General features: G+C 39.5%; 1 protein-coding gene across 6 annotated transcripts in view; it reads left to right on the forward strand.

Moving 5' to 3' along the window:
- Positions 1-7,485, forward strand: part of MICU3 (mitochondrial calcium uptake family member 3) — a 117,160-nt gene extending 109,675 nt beyond the window's left edge. For 3 of the 6 annotated variants that reach the window (XM_059721784.1, XM_059721786.1, XM_059721787.1), the window contains one exon: positions 5,154-7,485. In XM_059721784.1, the coding sequence (XP_059577767.1) occupies positions 5,154-5,264 (111 nt within the window). In that variant the 3' untranslated portion in view covers positions 5,265-7,485. The remainder of the gene's footprint in view (positions 1-5,153) is intronic. The other 3 variants (XM_059721785.1, XM_059721788.1, XM_059721789.1) reach the window with 1 other exon arrangement.
- The last annotated feature ends 16,219 nt before the right edge of the window (positions 7,486-23,704 follow it).

A 23,704-nucleotide genomic window follows, 5' to 3' on the forward strand; every position in this document is an offset into this window, starting at 1 on the left:
GATGAACAATCCATGAATTTCCTGAAATATTTTCTACAGAGTGAACTTCAAATCACGGTAGGCAAGAAATAATGATGAGAATTAAAAGGTTGGGTCATAGAAATTTGGCTGGGGAAGAAGGAGACCAGGACACTTAATTTTGAGAAAGCTTAGATTATAAGCATGAACTCTACTAATTTCTGGTTATATTTTCTTACTTTATTTGTTATTTACTATACATATTTCATAGTCAGTCAAGATTGCAGAGATTTACATATTGTAATTAATATTTTCAACACTTAACCATTTCTGTTTTCCTAATACTCGGTGTTCCTTACAATAAAAGAGTTAACATTTTACAACTATGCTTGACTCATAATAGTTAATGTTAGATATCTGGCTGATGCCACAGTTGCTCAGTCTTCGCTAAGACAGGCAAAGTAAAGGTGAATTTCATTTACCACTCCCTAGAAAATGGCATTTCAGGTCCTGTTTTAATGTTGTCATAACTCAGGTACTGGGGAAAAAGATAGACAGCAAATATTGTGGGGTTGGAATTAAATAAAGTAGTCATCACACAGTTGTGTGTTAGTTTATTGCTTAGTTCTTTTAATTGCTTTTCTGTCAGAATTTTGGGTGAAAAATTATATTTGTGGATTGCATAGCTGAAGAACATCTAATTTTAAATGAAAATGAAATTGGAATGAAATAAAATAAGCATTAAAGGAGGTTACAGATATATTTATCTTTTGATTACTGGCTATGGACTCAGCCAGGCAAGAGAGGGACAAGCATATCTTGTTCCTATTAGAAAGCCTGTTAAAATTAGGGTTCACTATTGAAGGTTTAACAAAGGGTTTGTCTATACTGCTGTGCCAGCAGGTCCAGGCACTGAGGGGCCTGAGCATACCCTAGCCATCTGTGCCTTCAGGCATGTTCCAAACCAAGAAGTTCATTAGTGAGGCTGCTCCAGGTTCTGTTCTTTAGCCCTCTGTCTCCAGCATGCCTAGGAGAGGGCCCCTTGGAGCAGCCCTACAGGCATACTTCCAGGTGTTGAGTGCATCAGAGGCATATGTGGGTAGGACATGCTTTTAGGCCCCTTAGTTCCAGAACCTGCCATGGTAGGGATGTTAACAAGCTTACAATATGCCAAGTCCTCAGGTAAAAATGAACATAATTCTACTGAATTAAGTGGAGCTATGCTGACTTACAAAAGCTGAAGCTTGGATCCAGAATTTTTGGTACAGAATAAGTGCTACTAACATTTGGAGTAGTTTAATACTGAAAAAATAGAAAAGAGAGATTCAGAATGATATCCAATTGTAGTTCTCTTAGCTCTAATTGCTGCTTCATGTATACTTTTGTCCCTGAAACCAGTAACAGAAGAAATGGAGTCATTCTCTAATACTTTCTGCAGATTCAGTTTGTTTCAGAGAATGAAAATGCATGGAAACTGAGAAACCAGCCTCTACTTCTCCATCTGTCTGTCAGTTCATTTTATCTACTAATTAAGCTGTTTCAAGAGTTTATGGCTAGCTTAACAGTGGTGCCATAGCTCTGATATTGGGTTGAAATGGTATAGAAGTTTTTTGACAGTTATATCCTATTGATTAAAAATAAGGAATCCCTAGCAGATTATATATTCCCTACAATCCCTAATGCAGCATTTCTCAACCCGTGGGTTGCAGCCCAAAAGTGGGTCTCAAGAATATATGAAAGGGTCACAGACAAACTTTAAAAATGGATTCTCCATTAAAGGCTGTGGCTTTCCACTTGCAGGCTGGCAGAGTTCCAGGCAGTCGGTCAACAATAAGGGGCGCTGAGTCGAGACTGGCCATGGATGTTTACAAATGGATCCTGGTACAAAAAAGGTTGAGAACCACTGCCCTAATGAACTCCTAAGATTTCAGAGAATGTGTGGATATCAGTGCTGAATGTGTTCTATGTTGTAAGTTGTATGTTAGTGAATGGTTAGGAATAATACTTTGAAAGGTGTACCACCTGTCAAACTCCTCTCCTAGGATGTCTCTAGATCAAGAAGACTTGTAAGTGTGAGATACTTAGGCATAGCACAAGTCACTTTAATCCATCTAGCAGGAGTTAAAATAATAGTGAATGGTGAAGTCGTTGTAGAATGAGCTAGCAACCCAAACAAGTGTTCTGGGTATGTACTGAGGTTGCTGGCGCCAACTGAAGCATGTATAACTACATCTTCACTACTATAGTTATGTATGGTAGCTAATATAAAGGTAGTGCATGCCTCCACATTAGATGATACAATTATGCTGACTTTTTTCTTATGAAAACATCCCCTAAGTTGCAGGGGGCTTCATTGAAGCAGTCTGGGGAAGTCCGTATCAGGAACCTTCAGACACTATCAAGAAATTGTCTTCATCTACATGTGCTAGATTTGCAGGCTACCTGATAAGACAAGGTAGTTTTTCATCCTGGCACTTCTCATTGGATTGCCACTCAAGGACACATTGTAAGACCCATTTTTTAATCAGGCATTTGACCTAGGAGCATGTCATTATATAATATGAGTCTATTTAAAGTAAACGGTCTGAAAAAGCAAGAACTAAAATGAAACACTGATTTAAAAAAGGGTGGAAATATTGGAAAGTGTTTGTGAAGGGAAAATGTGCTTTCTCTTAATTTAATATACTGACTAGATAGATATAGCAGCAATGGATACTTTAAAAGTTCATGGATGGTGTAGCTTAGTGCATTTTTTAAAATACGTATTTTTATCCAACAATAAATGATGGACCTATTTGTTAAATTTAAAAAAAAATTAAAACATTAATAAGGAAATCAGTTAATGTGTTTTTCATTGCATGTTTGCAATCTATTTGTCTACTTTCTTTAAATAGTACAACAAACTTCCTTGGAAATGCATGTATTCTTTTCACTTTTAAACAGTAACCATAAATCTCTCGCAAGGTGATAATGCATTCACCCAAGTGTTGTTTCTGCTATTTCATTTACAGGCTATGTTATGTTACTGTGGTTGTCCTTTGCATTTTAATTGTTCTTTAAAAAAAAACAGATAACTACTAAGAGGGAGAAAACATTTTAGTATATTTGTGTAATATTCCAAGCTTTTCTATGTATACAATAGAAAATAAATAAGGCCAAGTGGAATTCAGGCTTTACTATCTAATGCTTCAGTTTTATAAATGGCATAGTGAAACCTGCATAAACTCCAAGATTGTTATATCTGAGATGCCACAATATTTTTTTTAAATTTCCATAGTTGTTTTAACCAAAGTGACCTGTAAGGTAGTCTGTCCCCTTGACATTCCAATCATTTGTCTCAAGACAAATCCTCCTTGCTTTTTCCCCAGGGTAGCCCAGGTATCAGCCAGGAATTCTTCTGCAGCCTTCCTTTCCTGGATATCAGATGTAAATTAAAACAATTTTAGCCCTGATAATTTATTTATGCTATTAATTTGTGTTAAAACAATTTTAGCCCTCATTATTTATTCTAGTGAAATAAGGAACAAAGGAATAGGTATTCCTGTGTAATACTGTCCATGTTTTGTCAGTATTACACAGGAAGTCTATAGTGCCAGGTCCCAGGGGCACTGGTGATACCCCCTGATAGCCTTGTGACTCCTGCTCTGATCCAGCTCCCTGGGTCCCCTTCCTTTTCCCTTTCCTGCCAGACCTTGATTATAATGAGTTGAAGGGTGAATGGGAAGGCTGCCCTCAGTTTCCAAATTGAGCCCTTGTCTGTCTCTGACCAGCAGGTCCCGTTCAGACCCCACTGGTCCCAATCCTGCCCCTTAAGCATTAAGTGGGCTCTCTTGGCTCGTTTGTGTCCCCAGGGCACTAATCACCTTAAGGGCTAATTTTGTGGCCTCTGACCTCCCGTGTAGCCACAGCCATGCCTCACAGATGGTGCCATTCAATCACTCTTTCTTGCTGGGCATCAGTCTTCCTGACCTTCACCCCTTTCCTTTCTTTGGGCTTTCTAGCCCAGGCCCAGTGCACTGGACCTTGCTTCAAGGCTTCTGCCTTTATCCCATCTACTTTGGCTCTGGGCCTCTTGGCCCTGGTATCCATGCTTTCTCGGGCACTCTCTGGCCCTGTCCCACCCTGTTCTGGGCACTGCTGGACTTCCTACACCCCTGATACTCCCCACCCAAACCACCAGTTTAAACTATAACAAAGGAAAAAGTCCTCTGGTCAAAACACAATTCCACGCTGAGTCTGCACCAAAACATTAGTTCCTTAGCTGTACCACAAACTCCACTCTACCCTGAGTCGTATCCCCTTGCAAGCCAGCAGAATCCTCCTTGCTGTTTCCCCAGGGTAGCCCAGGTATCAGCCAGGAATTCTTCTTCAGCCTTCCTTTCCTGGAGCTCTTTCCCCTTCAGTTTGCAAAGCCAGAATGGCTTCCCTGTCTCAGGCCCTGGGCTTGTATGCTCCCCAATCCCTGCCCTTCCCCAGCCACCCACAAGAGTGACCCTTGCTCAGCTGCCTGGGCTCCATCTGCTGCGGTTTCACTCTTTTAAAGTAACAGGAGCCCTAAGCTCACTGTTGCACAGAGTAAGAAACTGAACCCTACCCTCTTTAGTTCCAGGATGGGCTGCTGACCGAGCACTGGGTTATCCTTCCTTCCCATTCATAGGTACTAGCCAACATTACAGAACTGTAGCACTGACTGTTCAGGATTGAGGTAACACAGTATAAAGAAGACTGTATGTCAGTTGTCTACATTAATGGTATTGGTTGACACCAAATATGATCCCATAAATACCAATAATTATTGGTGTTTTTATTGTACTGTGTTAAAATATGTATTTATGATATAATTATAAAAATGAAGAAATAATAGTGACATGTATCTTAAAAAGAGGAGATTCCTGAACACAGAGGATATTCTTTTTTCTGTAACTATGAATGTAAACTAAGCTGTGTCTGAATAAATATAGTTGGGTGGAGGTGGGGATTGAGGAAAGAGAAGTGACATAGTTCTGGAAACTCCCTATTTCTGTCCACCTAAATTCATAGCTCTTCTCTATGTTGTGGGAAGAGTTGATTCTTCAGTGTTATATAGTAATGAGAAGCGTACCTGGTTTGTATGAATGCCTGTAAAATTGAATCTAGTGGTAAGGAATTTAGTGCACAGTATCATTTCTAATCGTTTGGTTGTTCACTCTTAACAGGGACCCCCAAAATATGGTTTGAAGGATTACTATGCTTGTGTGATGACTGTTACAAGCAAACATCTCAGAGAGCTACGGAAACAATTTCGGAGTCGAGATATGCTGAGATAAAAAAGCAGAAAGAAAAACTGCAACATCTAACTAAAGCTATTCTTTCTCTATATACCTTGAATGAAAAGCACCTTCACATAGGTAGATCTTGTATCTTTTACCTGCATTAGCCAATATAGGCTTTTTCACTTGATTTGCTAACCTAGCTATAAGTGTATTTCCAGCCACTTTTCCACAGTTTATTTTATTTAAGGGATGACCTACACTGTCATCTGCCTATAAAAGTGCATTTTAATAATGTATTTTTAAATATATTTATGTTTATATTTATTTTAAGATAAGTGTTTTATTTAAAATGAAGCAAAATATAGTGGGAGGGAAATTCTTTGTGCTACGATATGAATTTGCTTTCAGATAATGAGTATTGAATGAAGCTTATGTTTAAATCAGAGATGAAAATATGCTTTGTGTAGCACAACAATTACATGCTGAGTGTAGAAGTGTAAGTCCTTATGAGCCAACAAAACTGTCATTTAAAAATAATAAAATTATCAATAGCATCTGTGACACAGTATAATGTGAATTATAGTTTTACATGAGAGGTACTATGTGGGTCTATAATGGCCAAATGCTGTCAGTCTTACTGATTTCATGTAATAGTCTACTGATTTTGTGATGTCTTATGTATACTATAATAAAAAAATGGCAAAATAGTAACATTATCTTGTTAGGTAATACAGTGCTATATAATGAACAGGGTAGATTTTATTTCTGTTGTCCCTACAGGTTGAAGGATATCTTTATTTCAGATTATGAATTTATATATTTCTTATTAACAGCGCACTTTTATGTAAAGTAGGCATGGCATTGGGTAGAAAATGTTGCTATTTGGCTTGCTAGCATGCAGCACCTGAAAAAAATTTAAATTCCATCCGGATATTATTTTTAAACCACAGAACAAGGAGTGCATGCAGTAGCACAAAGCAACAGCCAATTGCAAAATGTTACAATAACAAATGTAAATACCTCAATACTTTGGGACAGTAATGAAATTCAATTTTAGAAATAGATAACAAATAATTTAGGATTATATAAGGCTTTGGAAGCTGCAAGTCTCCATAACCTTCTATCTGTAGATGTCAATGTTGTGTAAGATGATTTTTAGTTGAACAAGACCGTAAATGAGTAGTGACCAATGAAGCGCACAATTCTATTTGTTATTTTTATCCCCTCTAAATTATTTTTGCATCAGAATAAAGCAATAATATTTTAAAATATCTTCACTGTTTTTACAGTTAACCTCAAAACTAACATGCTGACATGCTCGATGTAACATCACTCTTGAGAATGTTTGAATGTAAAACTAATCAGTAGGAACAATCTCTGCATGAAAGCAGAACAGTAGCAGAGGGAGCTTTGCTAGATACAGGTTACAATATATTCTCTGTAGGGGTTTCCTAATATTAGTCCATTAACATCGTTATCAGTCACAGGGAATAATGTTTGGCTAAGTGGTGCGCTTCAAACCCAGACAAATTAGTAGAAACAAAACAGTATTTTTTTATGTTTCAATGCGGTCACAGAAATAATTAAAAGCAGGGGTTATTTTTCTTTTGAAATACCACATTGCATCACGAAATGAGGGGCTAGAAAGGGATATGTAGAGCTTCTATGTTGTTCAACTGTTGAGTCCAGAACTGCTTAATTTACTGTACAGTGTTTCTCCATCTAAAATCAATTGAATAAAAAGCATGTTGTTTGAGAAATCCCATCTTGAGAATTTCAGTGAAAAAAAAAAAAAGAACAGTGCTAATTAGAATATTTTCTTCTGATTTACCAGTATTTTGGCAAACATTATAAGAAAATGCTGGTTAGAAAACTTCAAAAATATTCTATTCTGGTCAGCATTCCCATGGCAAATGTTCATAATGTCTCTAGTGCGTTCTCATCTCACTACTGACAAAAAAAATATTCAGAGATGTGGACTAATGCTGATAGTGTCAGATCCTGCAGTTGACAGTATGCAGTATGAATGAACTGTTGTCCCTATAGGCGATCAACTACAGAATCAGTCAATGTGTGTGATGTCCTGACATCATTTTTCCAATTTTCCTTTTTTCAATTTCCAGTGTACCTCCTAAATACAAACACAGGAAAAAATATAATGCATATCTAATATCTGCTTTTGTTTAACAATAGCCATTTATGTAATAGTGTACAATATGAATAATGCTTATGACATTCATACTTCTTTATCTCAAATAAATGCATATGAACTGTTTTCCTTTGTTGCAGTGCAAATTAATGTGATTCTTTTGTTTATAACAAGATAATGCTTTCTTAGCACTTAATACATACAAGAGTATCATAAATCACAATTTCCATCTCTTTACCAAAAAAAAAAATAGAATCTCATGCTGTCTTTAGCAATTTTTAAGAACTGTGTGTGTTGTCTCCTGCCACAGACATGTGTCTCCTGCATAGAGAGATGAGAGGTGCAAACAAATCAGAATGCTGGAACCTGCCATCTGTCATAGGCGCAACCCCCTGGATATGGAGCAGTTGGTGTGTTGGCTAGAAGCTCATTGGAAATAGCTAATACACAGTTTGCTGGCAGCACAGAAAATGTCTATGCTGCAGTTGTGTTATGCAGAGGTGTCAGTGGAAGGCTCAGCTTGGGAATTTTTATGAAGTAAATTCTTGTGCTGCTCTTTGGTTACTTACATACAGGGCATGTCTACACATGCCTCTCCCTCCTCCCTCCCCCCCCCCCCCCCCTTCCCGGTGCAGTTGTTACTGTGCCATCATTTAGTACTTGCTTTAGGAAGTACTGAACGACAGTGCAGTAATGGCTGTTACTGCGTTGTCCTGGTGGCACATGGTTATTTTTACCAGCTACATCACCATAGCGATGCACTATAGTGAGATAGCTTGCCACTACAGCGATGTAGCATTGACATCACGGTTTGTGCCCACTGATGATACGTTGCCATACGATGAACTGTCTCGCCACATTGCATTGCTACAGTGACGTTGCGTCTCATGTAGATGTGCCCACAGATGTTAAAAAAAAAAAGGTGCAACTATCCCTTGTACGCTCAGGAACTGCCACCTTTGTCTCAGCAGCAGTAACTTGTGACAGAAGCAGGCTCCTGGGGTAGCTGTGACTTCCAGGCACTGCTGGCATGATTGTGCTGTTGGGGTGGCAGCAGTTCTTTTCCCCCTCAAGCTGGCATCCAGGGCAGCTGCCCCAGTCATACCACCTGAGCTATGCTACTGGCTTATGATAGGATCTCAAATTATTAAATCTGTACCTTTGAGAAGCTGCATACAGACAGTCCTCAACTTACAACGTTTTGAGTTACAATATTTCGCACTTGCGTTTATAAATTGACACCGTTTCAACTTTATGACATCAGTTTCGACTTTACAGTGCTCGATCTGACGTGATGCCACATCAGCAAACAAGTTCGCTGTGTCACCCATCTCCCTGGAGAACATCTGTCCAAACTTCCTTGGACACTTTCTTTAAGAAACCAGACAAGACTCCAGAATAACCTGCAGCCAAGACTCCTGAGAAGACTCCAGCCAAGAACCCTTCAAACAGTCCAACCAAGAGCCCTTCAAAAAGTCCAGCAAAGTCACCTCAAAGAAGTCCTTCCAAATCAATATGATTGCTATTTACAATATAAATACATTAATGTAGTTATATTATTCATCTATAATTGATTAAGTACAACATTCTGGGTTATTTTTGGTGAAAATTGGGTATTGGGCCTTGGTTCAGGAACCAATCCCCATTTATAACATTGTTTCCTATGGGAAAAATGGTTCCGAGTTGCAACATTTAGACTTAAGACACAGTTTTTAGGAACCAATTATGTCATAAGTCCGAGAACTACCTGTAGTCCTGACTGTCTGGCCTCCAGTCTCATGCTGGTGACTACTATCTGTTGAGAATCTGTGAGTTTTTCTGTACTGTATGGTTCTCCCTGCAGTTCCCCTGATGTGAAACTATACGCAGATAATTTCCCACTGTGCATTTTTACAGTAGTTTAATACCAACTGTTTCATCTCCTGTGCATGTGCCATATAGCACAACAGGAGTTTATATGTTTTAAGAAAGCAGTATTCCTTAACGGGGACTTGCTGCAAGTTACAGGTCACTTAAACGTTGTTTGTTCTTTCTTTATCTAGTTGAACAACTGGCATGAGATCACATATAAACAAAATAAGGAAAGTTGCTCTAAAAAGAAAAAAAATCTGCAACAAGAAAGATCTACAGTCTTATCCTATGTGCTAAGACGTCCCCATCCCTACTTTATGGTGCAAAGCAACATGAATTGTACATTAATGTTAGTCTGTAATCTTAATTCTATTATTTTGGTTTTACCAAAATGATTTTAAGAATGCACTAGAGTATATATACCTACTTATGATGGTTACAGGGTCTGCTATACCATTTTCTTAGGCTCTGAATCTCTTTCCTCAGGTGACAGCTCTTGTGCTTTTACCTACCCTAGGGCAGAATTGTTATACTAGGCTCAAGATTACAGTACTGCATGTCAGCCACATTTGCCCAGCAGCTCAGAGTTTGGACAAATATATTTTTTCAATTTGGAGTCCTTGCAAGTAATATTCCATGATAAAACAGCTTTCTTAACACCAGCCTATTTTAACAGTAAATACAAAACAAAACTGTTAAAAAAAATAAAACACATTTTGCAACAATGGTGTACACCAATTTTGCAACAATTTTGCAAAATGGTCTCCTCTAACATCTTACCCTCTATAATGATAAGCTAGACAGACTGTTACCTGTCAGCTCTGTGTTCCTGAGGGAGCCCTGGCACCCAGCTTGCTAGACTTGCAAAGGACTTTTTCTGTTCCCAACCCCCTCCCCCCCCCCCCCCACACACACACACCCCTCATCTACACAGAACTAAGCAGAAGAAAAGTTTTTAATAGGCATCCTGTGCCGTACATTCCCTTGTCCCTGTATGGGAGGCCTAATTAAACTTGATTGACTAAAACTCGGTTGTTGGGTTAGGGAATGCTGAGGCAAGAGACTGAGTCAGAGCGGGTATGGGTGACATATGAACAATGGTTAAGGGTTCATCACAGCATCCAGCCCATTAGAGCCCTGACCACAAATGCTGTCATACTTTTCCCGGGAAGACTGATGGAAGTCCTTCCCACAAAGTTTATGAACACTCCAAGTAATCCCCTTAAGTCTGTTAAAAGACTACAGTAAAATCGGAGTCATGCTAAGCTGAGACTTATTCACAACAGGTAAAATACAAAACACTGATGCTGATTTCATATTCCAAGCATAGCTACGCCATCTGAGAAGAAACAATGAGGTATCCCTTCCAGTATATCTTCTATATTCATAATAATTTCAAGCTGGTTCCTAGATGTCTGTTTACTCCTTAAAACTTGATGTTTTTCTTGGTTATTAATCAGTTTCTTGAGATGTTCCAAACCAGATAACCCCTTGTCACTGAAAAAGGTAATTCATTTAAATTTAAACTGTTTATATAACAGGATTTTCCCTGTCAATTATGGCTTGGGACACTCTTGATTTACACAATTAAAAGAATGCTTTGAAGAGGCTGGAATAAGGGTATAAGAAAGCTGTAAAGCAGCAAACAGTGTGCTTCAAGAGAGAGAAATCTCTCTGACACCATCCACTGTTGTTCTCAAGAAGCTGAGAGAACAGATCGTCTCCCTTCCACGATCGTGTTAGAAACTTTGCTTGTCAACAAATCACCCAAGTGCCTTGGAATGGTGAGAACCCAGCTGTCGCTCTCTCTCTTTGTCTTTCTCTCTCTCTCTTTCTTTTTCTCTCTAGGCATAGCTTTCTGAACCTAAATTATATTAGTTAAGCTTGAGCTAGGTTTCCCCAAATACTCAATTAAACCAGGGTAATATTGTAATTGTTTTGTTTGTTTTTCCTTGTCTGTTACTACTAGTACCATTATAAATGTCATATACTTAGCAATAAATAACACTTATAGTCAAACTGGTGGTAACTGGGTGTATTTTTCCTTCTCTACTTTGCTTCCTCACTTGCTCTGCAGCAACGCTTCTTTTACCTAAGCCAAAGATCCCTGTGAAGCCCAGAAATACTGTGGGGTCTGCTCATCAAGAGGCAACCGCTACTAGGACAGTTAGAGCAAAAGACTGGGATGTGTTGAGTTTGAGACACATAAGGGGATCAGTTTGTACAGGCTGATTGACACAGTTTGGCTCAGATGTGCCCTAATGAACTGAATGCTGGCCCATGAGGGTGTCAGCTGGACACCCAGCTGGATTCAGAGGTATTCTGTTCATCTGTGTGCTTGGGTCTGACTGCATTTTATTGTTACCTTAATGAACTGATTCCTGGCATTTGAGAGTGTCAGCCTGTACATGCTGATCAACCCGGCCGGGTCAGGCATGTCACGTTAGTGTGTGTGTGTGTGTGTGTGTGTATTTGACTGATTTCGTGGCTGGAGGAACCCAACCCCACTGAAACAGTCCTGCAAGATAGCTCCACTGGGGGTAAGGACTTGCAGAAGGGAGAGCTACAGCTCCATGTAGAAACACAAGTAACACAAGCAGCACATCAATAGAATTACAAAGACCCTAGAAACATATCCCTAATAAATGAGCACACCTGCAAAGTGATAGGCAAATCTGGTAACAAGACCTAACTCTTTAGACACTCCTGTGACTGTCCAGGCTCCTTATACAACATGTAGGGAGAGTTAGACATGCCAGAATGGGATCCACAAGTACCAGTACTGAGTTGGGAGCTTCCTAAAGTGAGCATGATGAGATGGGAGCTGGCTAACAGAATGTATAGATGATCTCTCTCCCAGTCTCCTTAATACTGGTTGTTCCCAGGTTATTTTTCTCCTCCTAGAGTGGCCATTTTTGTTCTGGAAGAAAAATCCTAAACTTCTGTATGCTTGTGGTTCCTCCTAGGAAAGCAGCGACTCTCTCATGAGAACCTGAATGTTTGTGTGACCTAACACATTTACTTGACATGAAGCAGTTTCTTCCTCTTAGCTTCCCTTGTCAACTAAATGTAGTAAACAACTCAATAAGAGGAGTACACATGGTATACATAAATTATTATCAGGGATCCTGGCTTTCCCTGATAAAAAGTCGCAAATTCAGATAAAACCCCCAAAATCCATGATTAAAATGAAAGCCCTCCCCCCCCCCCAGCTCCCCTGGCCCTGGTGGTGCCCTTGACTCCCCACCCACACCCAAACCAGCTCTGCTGGTGCCCCTCACTCCCTTCCCAAAGCCCCCTGGCCCTGCTGGTGCCCCTCACCCCCCCCAATCCCTCTATCCCTGCTCCTGCTCCTCACCCTCCACCCACAGCTCCAGGCCTGCTGGAGGGGTCTCCCAGCTGCCAGGGCTATGGGGCCAGGGACCTGGGTCCACGGTCTGCAGCCCCCTGCCCCTGGTAGGAGACAGTGGCTGCTGCAGCACAGCATGGAGCCTGGCTCCCCCGCCTTCCCCCTGCCTGCTGCCTGCCTGCTGTGGGCTTGGGTGGGGAAAGCTGGCTCCCTACCATAGCACGCACTTCCAGGGGTGGGAAACGCATAACCCCAGATCTTTGCACAGGGCTAAGGCTGCAGGCTTCTCACTGCTGGCTTCTAACCTGGTACCCTCCCTTGGCACCTCCACAGCCTGTGTGAAACAGCACTGCAGGGCACAGCAGGGCTGTGCAGGAAGCTGCCTATCACTGCGAGCTTTGTGCTGCCCTGGCGACATGTCCCCTGTGGGTGCAGCTGCAGTGGGGGGGCATCGCGGGGTTGTGCACAGCGGATGTGGGCAGTGCAAAACTCGCAGCAGTAGTTAGCTTCCTGTGCAGCTCTGCTGTTCCCTGCAGAACCGGGTCTCACACACCTGGCTTCGGAGGCTCCAGGGGAGGGCAGCGGCACAGACGGAACAAGCCTGAAGCAGGCAGCACGCAGCCCCCGCCCCATGCACAGATCTGTGGGGTGCAGGTACCCCCTGCCCCCTGGAAGTGCATGCAGCAGCAGGGAGCTGACCCTCCCCCCCCCGCCCCTGGATGAGCCGCCCACAGTCCCATCCCGCTCTCCACCAGGGCTCTGCAGCCATGCATTGTGGCCCTGGGCCCCAAGCCCCATGTACTGTCTGGCTGGGCAGCGGCCCTAAGCCCAGCCCCAGCCCTGCACAACTCCCTCCCTCCCTATGGGGGCCTCAATTCCAAACCCCCCCCCACTATTCCACTTACCTGTGGTAGATGCTCTCCAGGCTGCCTGGGGCCATGTGCATATGCATGCGCATGGTGTCCCTTGCCTGACCTCCCTCTTCCTGATCTCCCCAGCCCCCTGCAGGCTGGAACTCTGCCAGCCTGCAGAGGGCTCATCCCAAAACTAAAATCTGCGAGTTTCTCTGGTACAATGAGAAATCCACATTTGCCTCCAGTAAAAGGTAAAATCTGTGGTTTACTCTTTTTCCATGGGAAACAGAAAACCCAGATTCCTGATTGTTATAAAGCAGTTCCAACTGTCACACAATACATTATTTATATATTTATATATACATGTTGTAGAGAAATGGCATTTATGTATGGCTTAGAAGCTACACAGGAACTTAGGCTTCTTGAACTGAGTTACTGATTAGACAGTATGCATCAGTTGGAAGAAAGGGAGTTACCAGAGTTCTGGTTTTAGTGCAGCAGGGTAAAGCTAACAGAAAGGAAAGAATCGGAAACCTTACCGGACCAAATTATATCCCTTCCAAAGCGGTGATTCCATTATTCTATTTTGTTCACATATGATAAGAAGGCTAAAACTAAAGTACTGGGGGGGGGGAAGAGGGGAAGAATGGGGGGTGCGTATTTTCTATTAGTGTTAATATTATGTTCTAGGCAGAATTATAATTTAAAAGACAAGCAAAAACTTGAATAAAGAGTTTTCTAACTACCAAAAGGATGGGAATACGTTCTCACTATGTATAAGGTCCAATTATACAGTATTTTTTCCCATAAATGAAAATCTGATTTGGCATCCTTGAAGTGTAAGCAGATGGCACTACAAGAAGAGAATTTTTTGTTCTTGGGAACATGATATCTTCTACATAGAAACAAAAAATTGTTATAATACAAGTGTGTGTGTAAATTTCTTGGTCTATAAACTCTCCTCTACAAAGTACACTACTATTAGACAGGAAAATTCAATATAAATATTAATACCCACTAGAAAAATTCAATAGGAATATAAAATACCTATTGTTTATACTAATGTGTTCTGTGTCAATAACAATTAATTAGATAAGCAAAAGAGCTTCAATGTGTTCAATATAAGCCAAGAAACTATTATTCCTGTTTGTTTTTTGCAGAATATTTTTATGTAGGCTATTTGGATTACTTATTTTTATTTTAAATTAAAAATAATTCATTTTATACAATATAAAATCATTGCATGCGGTTAAAAAAACAAGCATACAATGTGAAACCAAGTTTGTGGATGAATCCTGAAGACAAACCACAACATCTTTTGACTACAGTAGCATCAGGATTTCACTGTATAACTTTTGCAATTCATCCTTTTATCCTTATGTAATATATGGCTCATGTACTTTATTTCAAGACTATGGTTTCTGCTTGCAAATTATGAATTTCTCCTAACTCACATTATTCCTGATTCATGAGACATTTTGTCCAAATCCAATAAGGGACTTTGGTGCCTCGATGCTGTCTTGTGCACTTAACTTGTAGGCATCTGATCCCTATATTTGAATTCCAAACTCTACATTATGCACCCAGGCTCCTTATACAATATGTGGGGAGAGTCAGACATCCCAGTATGGGATCCACAAATAGCAGTAACCTTAGTCAGGAACTGCCTAATGAAAGCATGATAAAAAGGCAGATGGTTAAGATAGCCAATATGGAAAGCTGAGCACAATGAGGACTTTTACACATGGCCCAGGGGCTGGGAGGGTATCACTTTATTTAGAGCAGCTCTCAGAGCTGCTCTAATTAAAGTGCCATAACATCTTGTATATCAGCATCCCCACACTTAAAAATGGCGGCAAAGGGGCTTGAACTAAAGCTTGTTCAATGAGCTTTAGTTCAAGCGCCCCCGCCATCATTTTGAAATGTGGAGACACATACGAGATGCAGGAGGCTGCTGGAGCGCGGTAATTAAGCATGGACAGATGAATTGGGTCTGCTCTGACACTGTAATAACACTGTGTGGGAGCAGCCTCTATGCTCATGTACAGGCATCCAAGGATGGCTCTTAAATTCCACCATTTGGAATAAAAGGCCAAGATGCCTTACTCCCCACCCAAAGATAAGCCTCCTTCTACTCGTGGTTCTCAGCCTTGGGTCTTCTGAAGGTAGATGCCTAAAATCTTTCTTTCAAAAATGGAGTAGGAGTCCCACTTTTCTTATAAAACATAGGAGAAGTTAGTGCTGACACCGCCCCTTCCCCCTTTAACAGTTCAGTAGCTAGAGTATATCCCTAGTGTGGGAGACCCAGATACATTCCATCCCTTTATCTAGGGACTGTGTATAGATTTTACATTGAAAAGTCCATGGTGCACAGACTGAACCCCTGCCTTCTCTTGCCCCTGCCCCCCATGCACCCATGTTCTTTACTTTTGCAAAGGGCTAATGTGGTTTTTACACTCGAGCACATGGTAGTTAGAGCTGGTTGAACATTTTTAACAACCACAAATTGTTTTAAAGTGTCATTTTTCAACATTGAAGAATTATAATTAAAAGATTTTATTTCATTTTTATTAAACCAGTAGATATAAAATGTATTCAGTCTTGTTTCATATTTTTGTCCTTTTAAATAAAAACGGAAATAAAAAGGAAACATGAAAAACTCCAAAACCAAAAAATATGTTCATAAAAATTGAACCTTTTTTTCCAAAAATTATACATTAAAATTACTTCAATATGTTTTTGCATTGTCAATGCAATATTTTTCCATTTTCAAGCAGTTCTGGGAGTCAATATATTTTACTGACTACTGCTTAAATAATAATCTTATAATGAGAAGCTTTGAGTTATCACAGTCAGTTATAGTACTAGCAGAAACTACTGTACTGAGTTGTATTGTAATGTAATGGTTGAAAGATAATGGTAAAGACACTAATATACACTGTAATAAAGTATTTCCCACTAGTCATCATGACACAAACAAATGAACTGTAAATATAAATATTGGAGGGACATACAAGAAAAAATATATATTAAAGCAATTCTAAATCCATAACTAATATAGACTCTTCTAATGGAGCACTCTGATTTTTAAATCACATTTACATTATGGAGATCAGTATTAATTTATCCATTGGCTGTTCTCCATTTGGTCATGGCTGTTTGTAGATCATTTGTGGGAATTTTGCTTTTCCATACTTAGTGTATTTTTAAACCCTTTTGTCCTGAAGTGGTGCAAAAGAATTCTGAATGTGCACTTCATATTAAATTATTCCTTATAGAAAGAAAGTGAACTGTTATGGTAATTATTATGAAATACTAAATATTTTCCCCTAGTTGAGATTACGTCCTATCTTGTTTCTGATGCTTAGAACTGAAGTCTGAGGGATATTTAATCTCATCCTATTAAAATGAATTCAAGATGTCCGAGAAACATAATTAAAATGTGCACTGTGCTTCCACATGCTGTTCACACCTTTATATTATTTTTGTTCCATATGGCTGGTTCACAAAGACTGTTTTCTTAGTAAACATTTCTCTTTTGCTTCATCGTAAATACACCAAATATAGATAACTGTATATAATGAACATTGTAGAAAGGTACCATGACTTGTCTAATGAAAAGCAGCAAGAGAATTTAATGCTAGTGATTAGGGTAAGAATATGGCCCAGGACTTACAGTGAAACTGTATCAATGCAGTCAAAGCTCTCACGCAGTTGCCCCTGTCTCCCCAGGGCATGAGACTGACGTACCACCCACCACAAGAACATTTCATTTCAAACTATACCCTAGCCTCTCAAGCCAAATACCTTCTAGTAAGCCAACCAATGGAGTGGGGGTAAGGGGGGAGCCTTTTATGATGCTACATTTATGCAATACCTTTGAGAATTTTACAAGCATTAATTAATTTAAGGCTCACAACACCTTTGTGAAGTATATGCTATTTTTAATTTAGAGAGAGCAAAACTGAATGTGACAAATTGGGAAATCTGCATAGTTCATGCATTGTGTTTGATATTGGAGACTGCATATCTTTGTCAGACTATAAACTCTCCTTCAAATGTGGGACATACCTGTCTTCAGTGTCGTCTTTATTGTTGTATTGGACTGAAATTCCAACAAGCGATGATACAGTACTAACAGTAAGGGACATATTATATCTTGATGTTCCTCCATTCATAGGAAAAACCCCTTGCACAAGCACTTCAATGCTGAAGGCAAACTGTTTTTTTTACAGGTGGTTTCCATTTTGTTTAAACTAGGGTTCTAATCTGAACTCCAAGGGGGAGGTGACCAAGCAATCGGTCACTTAGTGTGTAATTTTAATAATTTGAAAAGGCTGCTCATAGGGCCAACTGACAAAAAAGCTTGAACTACCAGTCTTCCAGTCAATGGAAGACAAAAAAGAAGGAAGATTGGTCAAAAAGGTGCAAAGGACACAGACTTCATCAGACATAGAGGGAGAGAGAGAGACTACATGTTCTGGGGAAGCCATGTAAGTCTTGTCCTGTTTAAAGAACTGTTACCCAAGAGCAGTCAAGACTGATGTGAAAACTAAGACAAAGAATGTTTTTTACTACTTTGTCTATGTCTGTATAATCTTGGTACTAGCTAAAGTAAAGAGATCTCACATAACCTTGGCTGCTTACAAAAATTTACTGGAAAAAGCTTATAATAAATAAGAGTTATTTAGCCTGCTGTGAATCCAAATTAACTTTTTCAGCATGTTCCGCACAAAAATTGATTAATTTTAGTTGTATATTTATCCTGAGCAGAATAAATCCCTTAATGTTAGGCCCAACAATAAAGATGTAAAAAGGCATACCATACCATCCTTGAAAAACAGGCCAAAAAGGTTACTTGCAGACATAGGGGGAAAAAAGGGCACTTTAAACTTGGTGTGCTCCCTCGCTGAGCCCAGCACATGCCCAGAAGAAGTAGTATGTTAGTTGCGTTCGGCTTTCCCTATGTCTGTATAGATCAGGCACTTTAGTGGGGCTTTTTGAAGCTTTTATCTAATAGTTGTTTCAATCAGCTTTAGATACAAGTGCCACAAAGCCCAACTGAAGTACCCAATTTATACAGATACTGCAGAGCCAGGTTGAACTAACATGCTGCTGCTTCCAGTAAAGTGTGGTTTTTTTTCCCCCTACGTCTGTCAGCCCCCCAAAGGCTCTTGATGTATCCTTACCTAAGAGTGCTTATTCAGCACGTCTCGTTCGGCCTTCTCCATGCCTAAACAGAGCTGTTTTGACTATGTCTGGTCTCTGGAGGAAGTTACTTTGTGGTCTTCTCCTTGGGCACCTCAGTGGGATCACAAGCAATCTGGTTCTATGAACAATCAATTATATAATATCTTATGGTCTAGCAGCCTGTGTCCTCTTTTGTTCTGTAAGGTTTTGTTTTACCAAGGCTGGTCAAACATTTGTGGCTCATGGTAAAACATGACATCAGGGGTTCCAGAAAATAGAGCTACATAAAATGACCCAAAACTGTGATGCTAAGAAAAAAATAACTTTTGAAATAAAATACAGTAAAATAATCCTTGCATCCTCGATATAACAAGCAACATTTATAACTCTCTGAAGTCTCAGACTGAGCTCTCGAAATCTCTTTCCCTATAGGAGCCAATATCAGCTACACCCAATGGCACACGGGCTTGATCAACCATTCTTTAACCCTCACTTCCAGACCCAAAAGAGGTATAGAGAGGGCACTGAGACCAGAATATTCTCCACGTCTCTCCATATACGGAACAACATCAGCATTGGACAGGAGTCTTCACAGTTTTGCCATTGTCCTTCATTTAACTTTTAAACACAGACTCTTAATTTTTTTCCTCATTAGTTGTGCTGCTACTAGTATTCAGGATCCCTTTATCTTAGTAAATCCCTTGAGCTGCCCAACCTCTCAGTATGCTTCCCTCCCCCTCCTTTTCTTGCTCTCTCTCCGTCCACCACAGTTGCCATCTCCTTTTGGCCACCTCCTTAAACTGCAATTCTCCCACATCCCACTAATCTGCATCACCATTTCCACCTGCTGTGTGATCTTAGACAAGTCATTTCATCACTGTATCTTGATTCTCCAAACATGAAACAGATAGGACATGAAATAATAATTTGGAGGACTTTGTATTCTACATCCTCTTTTCTATCACATCTTTTTTATTGTAAATATTTAGAGACAGGGCTTGTGACTTCCTATGTCTATATTGCCCCAAGAACATTTCAGGTTGTACTTTTTCATACATCAGACCTAAGAGTAATAATAATTTCTCATTTGATTACCAGTAACTTAATTCAACCAGCCAAACTAGTACATCCAACAAAGGAGTTCTTACAGTGATTATTTCTGCTGTGAGTAAACACTAGTTGTTGTAAAAGCTGAGCAGTTCTTCAGTTCTGTTGCTAAAAAAGGAATTAATTTCCAATATTTTTAAAAAGTGGTTGCAGAAAGCTGGACTGTTAAATCCTTACTGAAATGCCTAGTGAGAGACTCACACTTTCAGACAACAAACATCTTCAGTTGTAAACATGTAGTAATACATAGAATCAGCTTCCCCAGTTGGTGAACACTGCTGTAGCTCCATTAAAGACAATGCAATGCAGTTTTACATCAGCTGGGAAGATTTCAGGACTTTCTAATGGGAACAAATAAAAAAGAGTAACTGCCTACATGTTAGCTAATCCAACTTTTTTTATGTTAGTACCAGTGATCATATTTGTTTTAGGGTATCTTTAAACAGTATAATTTTTTATTCCATTTTGTTTCTTACTTTTAATGCTATCTAACAATATATAGACTAACTACAGATGAGCTATATTCATCCTATTGCTAGCACCTAGACTTATCAATAATACCAGATGAAAAAATAATGTTCTTCTCATGTATATGATGCAGTCTGAAATCTTCCCTTTAACAGTTCATCTTTTCATTTCACCAACAACATAGCACATGACAAAAAGATTTTTAAGAACTAACTAAGAGTGTAAAAACAATATATACCTTCATGTTTATAACATTCACTTGGCACATATAGAGACCAGTGAACTATGCTTTCTTGCAGCAGGCACCACAGGTAGCTTACAATGCTTTAAAATGGCTGATGCCGGGAGAATCCTAATGCTACCAGAAATGTTCGGCTTCAGCACAGAAACCAGCATGCAAGTGCTATTTGAATGCTCACATCCTTTTAAGGAAATAAAAAGCTACGTGTTAGTTCTTTTTTGTCAGCCTTGTAAGAGCCTGAGAAGAGCTTAAACAATCAGATATTAGAATATTAAAACATTAGTGTATTTGATTGTACACTCTTTTTGATCATACATGCATACATAATCTTTGATGATTAAAAAAAAGGAAAAACATTTGATATTTATAAAAAATAATAACACTTATATAGGTCTTCATATCCTGAAAGTCCCATACACGCATTAACTCACCAAGTCATTCATACCAGCTATTCATAATATAGCAATACAGGAACTAGAAGACCAACAGATGAGGCCAGAGATCCATATAATATAGCATCCTGCCTCTGACAGTGCTCAGTGCCAGATACTTGAAAAGAAAGTTCAAGAAACCACATAATGGAGTATCTTGGCTATGCTTCTTCCTAATTCCTGTCATCAAATGGTTGGCATATTCCTTAAAGCAAGAGGCATTGTATTCTTTGTGCTTTTAAAATCTATTTAATGTAATGGTGGGTGTTCTCATTAGCCACATAAATGAATTTTTAAAAACTCTATTAAGCATTCTATCTCAGATGTAGATTTTGGCAATAATCTGCACTGGATAAATGGGCATTATCTAAGGTATTTTCATTTTCTTAATATTTTAATTTGTTGCTTTTCAGTGTCACTGAATGTCTCTTTCCTGCTGTCTTAGAAGAAATAGTAAACAGGAGTATTAAATTTACCTTCTCAACACAATTTGCTATTTTTATACTTCTGTTCTGTCTCATGTTATCTCTCTTCTCCTAATCTCTTCAGACTCCTCTTGTCATGATTTATACTGGAATTTACCAATTTCTGTAGCTTAACTCCATGCCCTTTTTGTTCTGTTCTTCTATGTTTTTGGCACTATTTTGTTTTTGATGTGTTAACACACAGTGGCTGTGTCTACATGTGCTTTACTTGCGGATAAGACTAATTAGCTGCTGAGTAAAGCGCCACTGTCTACACATACAAAGGTATTAGGCTGCAGTAAACTAATAACACTGCAGTATGATAGTACTGTGGGGAATAGTAGTATCTACATTGGGGTAATTTACTGGGGTTAAAGGCACATGTAGATGCTGACCACAGGCTACAGGCATAAATTGTGCCCAGTCAGCCCAGCCAGCCAAGGGCCAGACTCCTGCCTGCCACCTAGCCACACAGCTCCACACTTTCAGCACCCTTGTGTCCCAGCCAGCCCCTCTGTTGCCTGATGCCACCACCCTGAGACTGAGGCTGACCCCTGTTTCCCCTTGCCAGCCCAGACCTGCTCCACCCCAGCTCAAATTACTACTGTCCCAGGTGCATGTGTAGACACTGCACCCGGGAGTAGTTTACTTCAGCTCAAACTGCTCCAGAGTTTATTGCCTCACATTAATTGCATGTGTAGATGCACCCAGTATATAAGATAGAAATATTTTAGTGCTTTATTTATTTAATGGTATAATTTATTTTTAGTATAAATTAATATTCCATTCTTTATACAGCCTAATATTTTCTTTTTTTATCCCAATTGTATATTGAGCACAAGTTTTGAGCTGTCTACAATGGCAGAGGTCTTTTACCTTAGCCGTCATAGATAATTTAGAAACCAGAAATGCTTAGGAATACTTGAAATTATTCCTCTCAATGAAAAGCAAGGATTTTTTTGGGTGATATTTTTTATTGGACCAACTGCATGGTTGGGATAGTCAGACAAGCTTTCAAATGCAAGGCATTTTTCATCAGGTCATCCTCTCAATGTGTATTGCCTAGCACATTAGCAATAAACTTCATCATATTACCCTTTCACTAGGCTTTATTATGCCCTTCTGTAACTTCCTCCAGTCTCTCTGGTGCTGAGTAACCTAATTACTTTTGTGTTATATGAAAATCTTGCCATCTCATACTTAACTTTCATTTCCAGCTCACAGGAAAATACATTAAGCAACAGCTACCCTGGTATGGAACCTTGTGGCACCCCTTGTTATACTTGTCATGTTGAAAACTAACTATTTTCTTTCATTGTTTTTCTAGCCCTTTGCCTGTTACGAATTAATGATGGTGCTATACCTCATAAATTGTACCTACTTATTTCATTAATAGGCTCCTATACGTAACATTTCTGAAGCCATTTGGAAAGTTCATTCAAATTTTAATCAACCAACTCATTTACATCTGCTGTATTGTTGGTTTAAGTAGACTAGGATAATGCTCTGTGCCATTTTTGGCATTTCTAATTTTGGAATTCTAATTCAGCAATTAATTTGTGTGTTCATACCTAAATACAATCTGGGTTTACTATGGTATTTCACGAGTGCTTTGATGTGATGAATACACATTAAACGTTTGGGAAAAAAGTGAGTCACCATACTGTATCTATCATTTCTTGCCAACTAGACTATTACGATGTCAAAAGTAGAATCACCTGCCTTGTTCAGGAAGGCTTCATCCCACCATTTATTATGACATTGCTGGCTGCCTGCAACAGTTACTTTCCAGTAATAGTAGGCAACCATCGATCCTCTGGATCATGATGTACACGTAAGAGGTCTAGTCAAATGCTTCATGAATCTGTTTGTGGCTGTCACACCCAATACAAGTATGACACAGCCTGTTACAAGTTTCACAGATCCATATGTTGTCTGAGTTGGAATCCAAGTTTACAACATGCTGTTTTCTTCTTTCTCGCTTTGCTTCCATTCTCTGGATCAAAGTCTTTTTATGTCAAGCTGCACCCAGTGCCAGATGTTCTCTCCAGATTGGATGGAAAACGTCACACTCCTCCCAGCTTTCTACATCGATGTTGAACAACTTCATATAATTTTTGCACATATCATGGTACTGCCATAGACAGCAACCTCATTTTCTAGAGCAGTCTTGAATCTCACTATACAAAATACTCTTGGGGACATGGTCTCCTTCCATTCTCCTGACATGACCAATCCATCGTAACCGCCTCTTCTTGATAGTGGTTTCTAAGTGTGTTAGTCCTCCACGCTCCAGTACCTCTGTGTTTGGCATGCTATCCTGACACTTTATTTTCAGGATCTTACACAGACATCTCATGTGGAAGCTGTTAAATCTGTTGATTTGATTA

The sequence above is a fragment of the Alligator mississippiensis genome, chromosome 2 (assembly GCF_030867095.1).
Source record: "Alligator mississippiensis isolate rAllMis1 chromosome 2, rAllMis1, whole genome shotgun sequence".
Classification (NCBI taxonomy): Eukaryota; Metazoa; Chordata; order Crocodylia; family Alligatoridae; genus Alligator; species Alligator mississippiensis.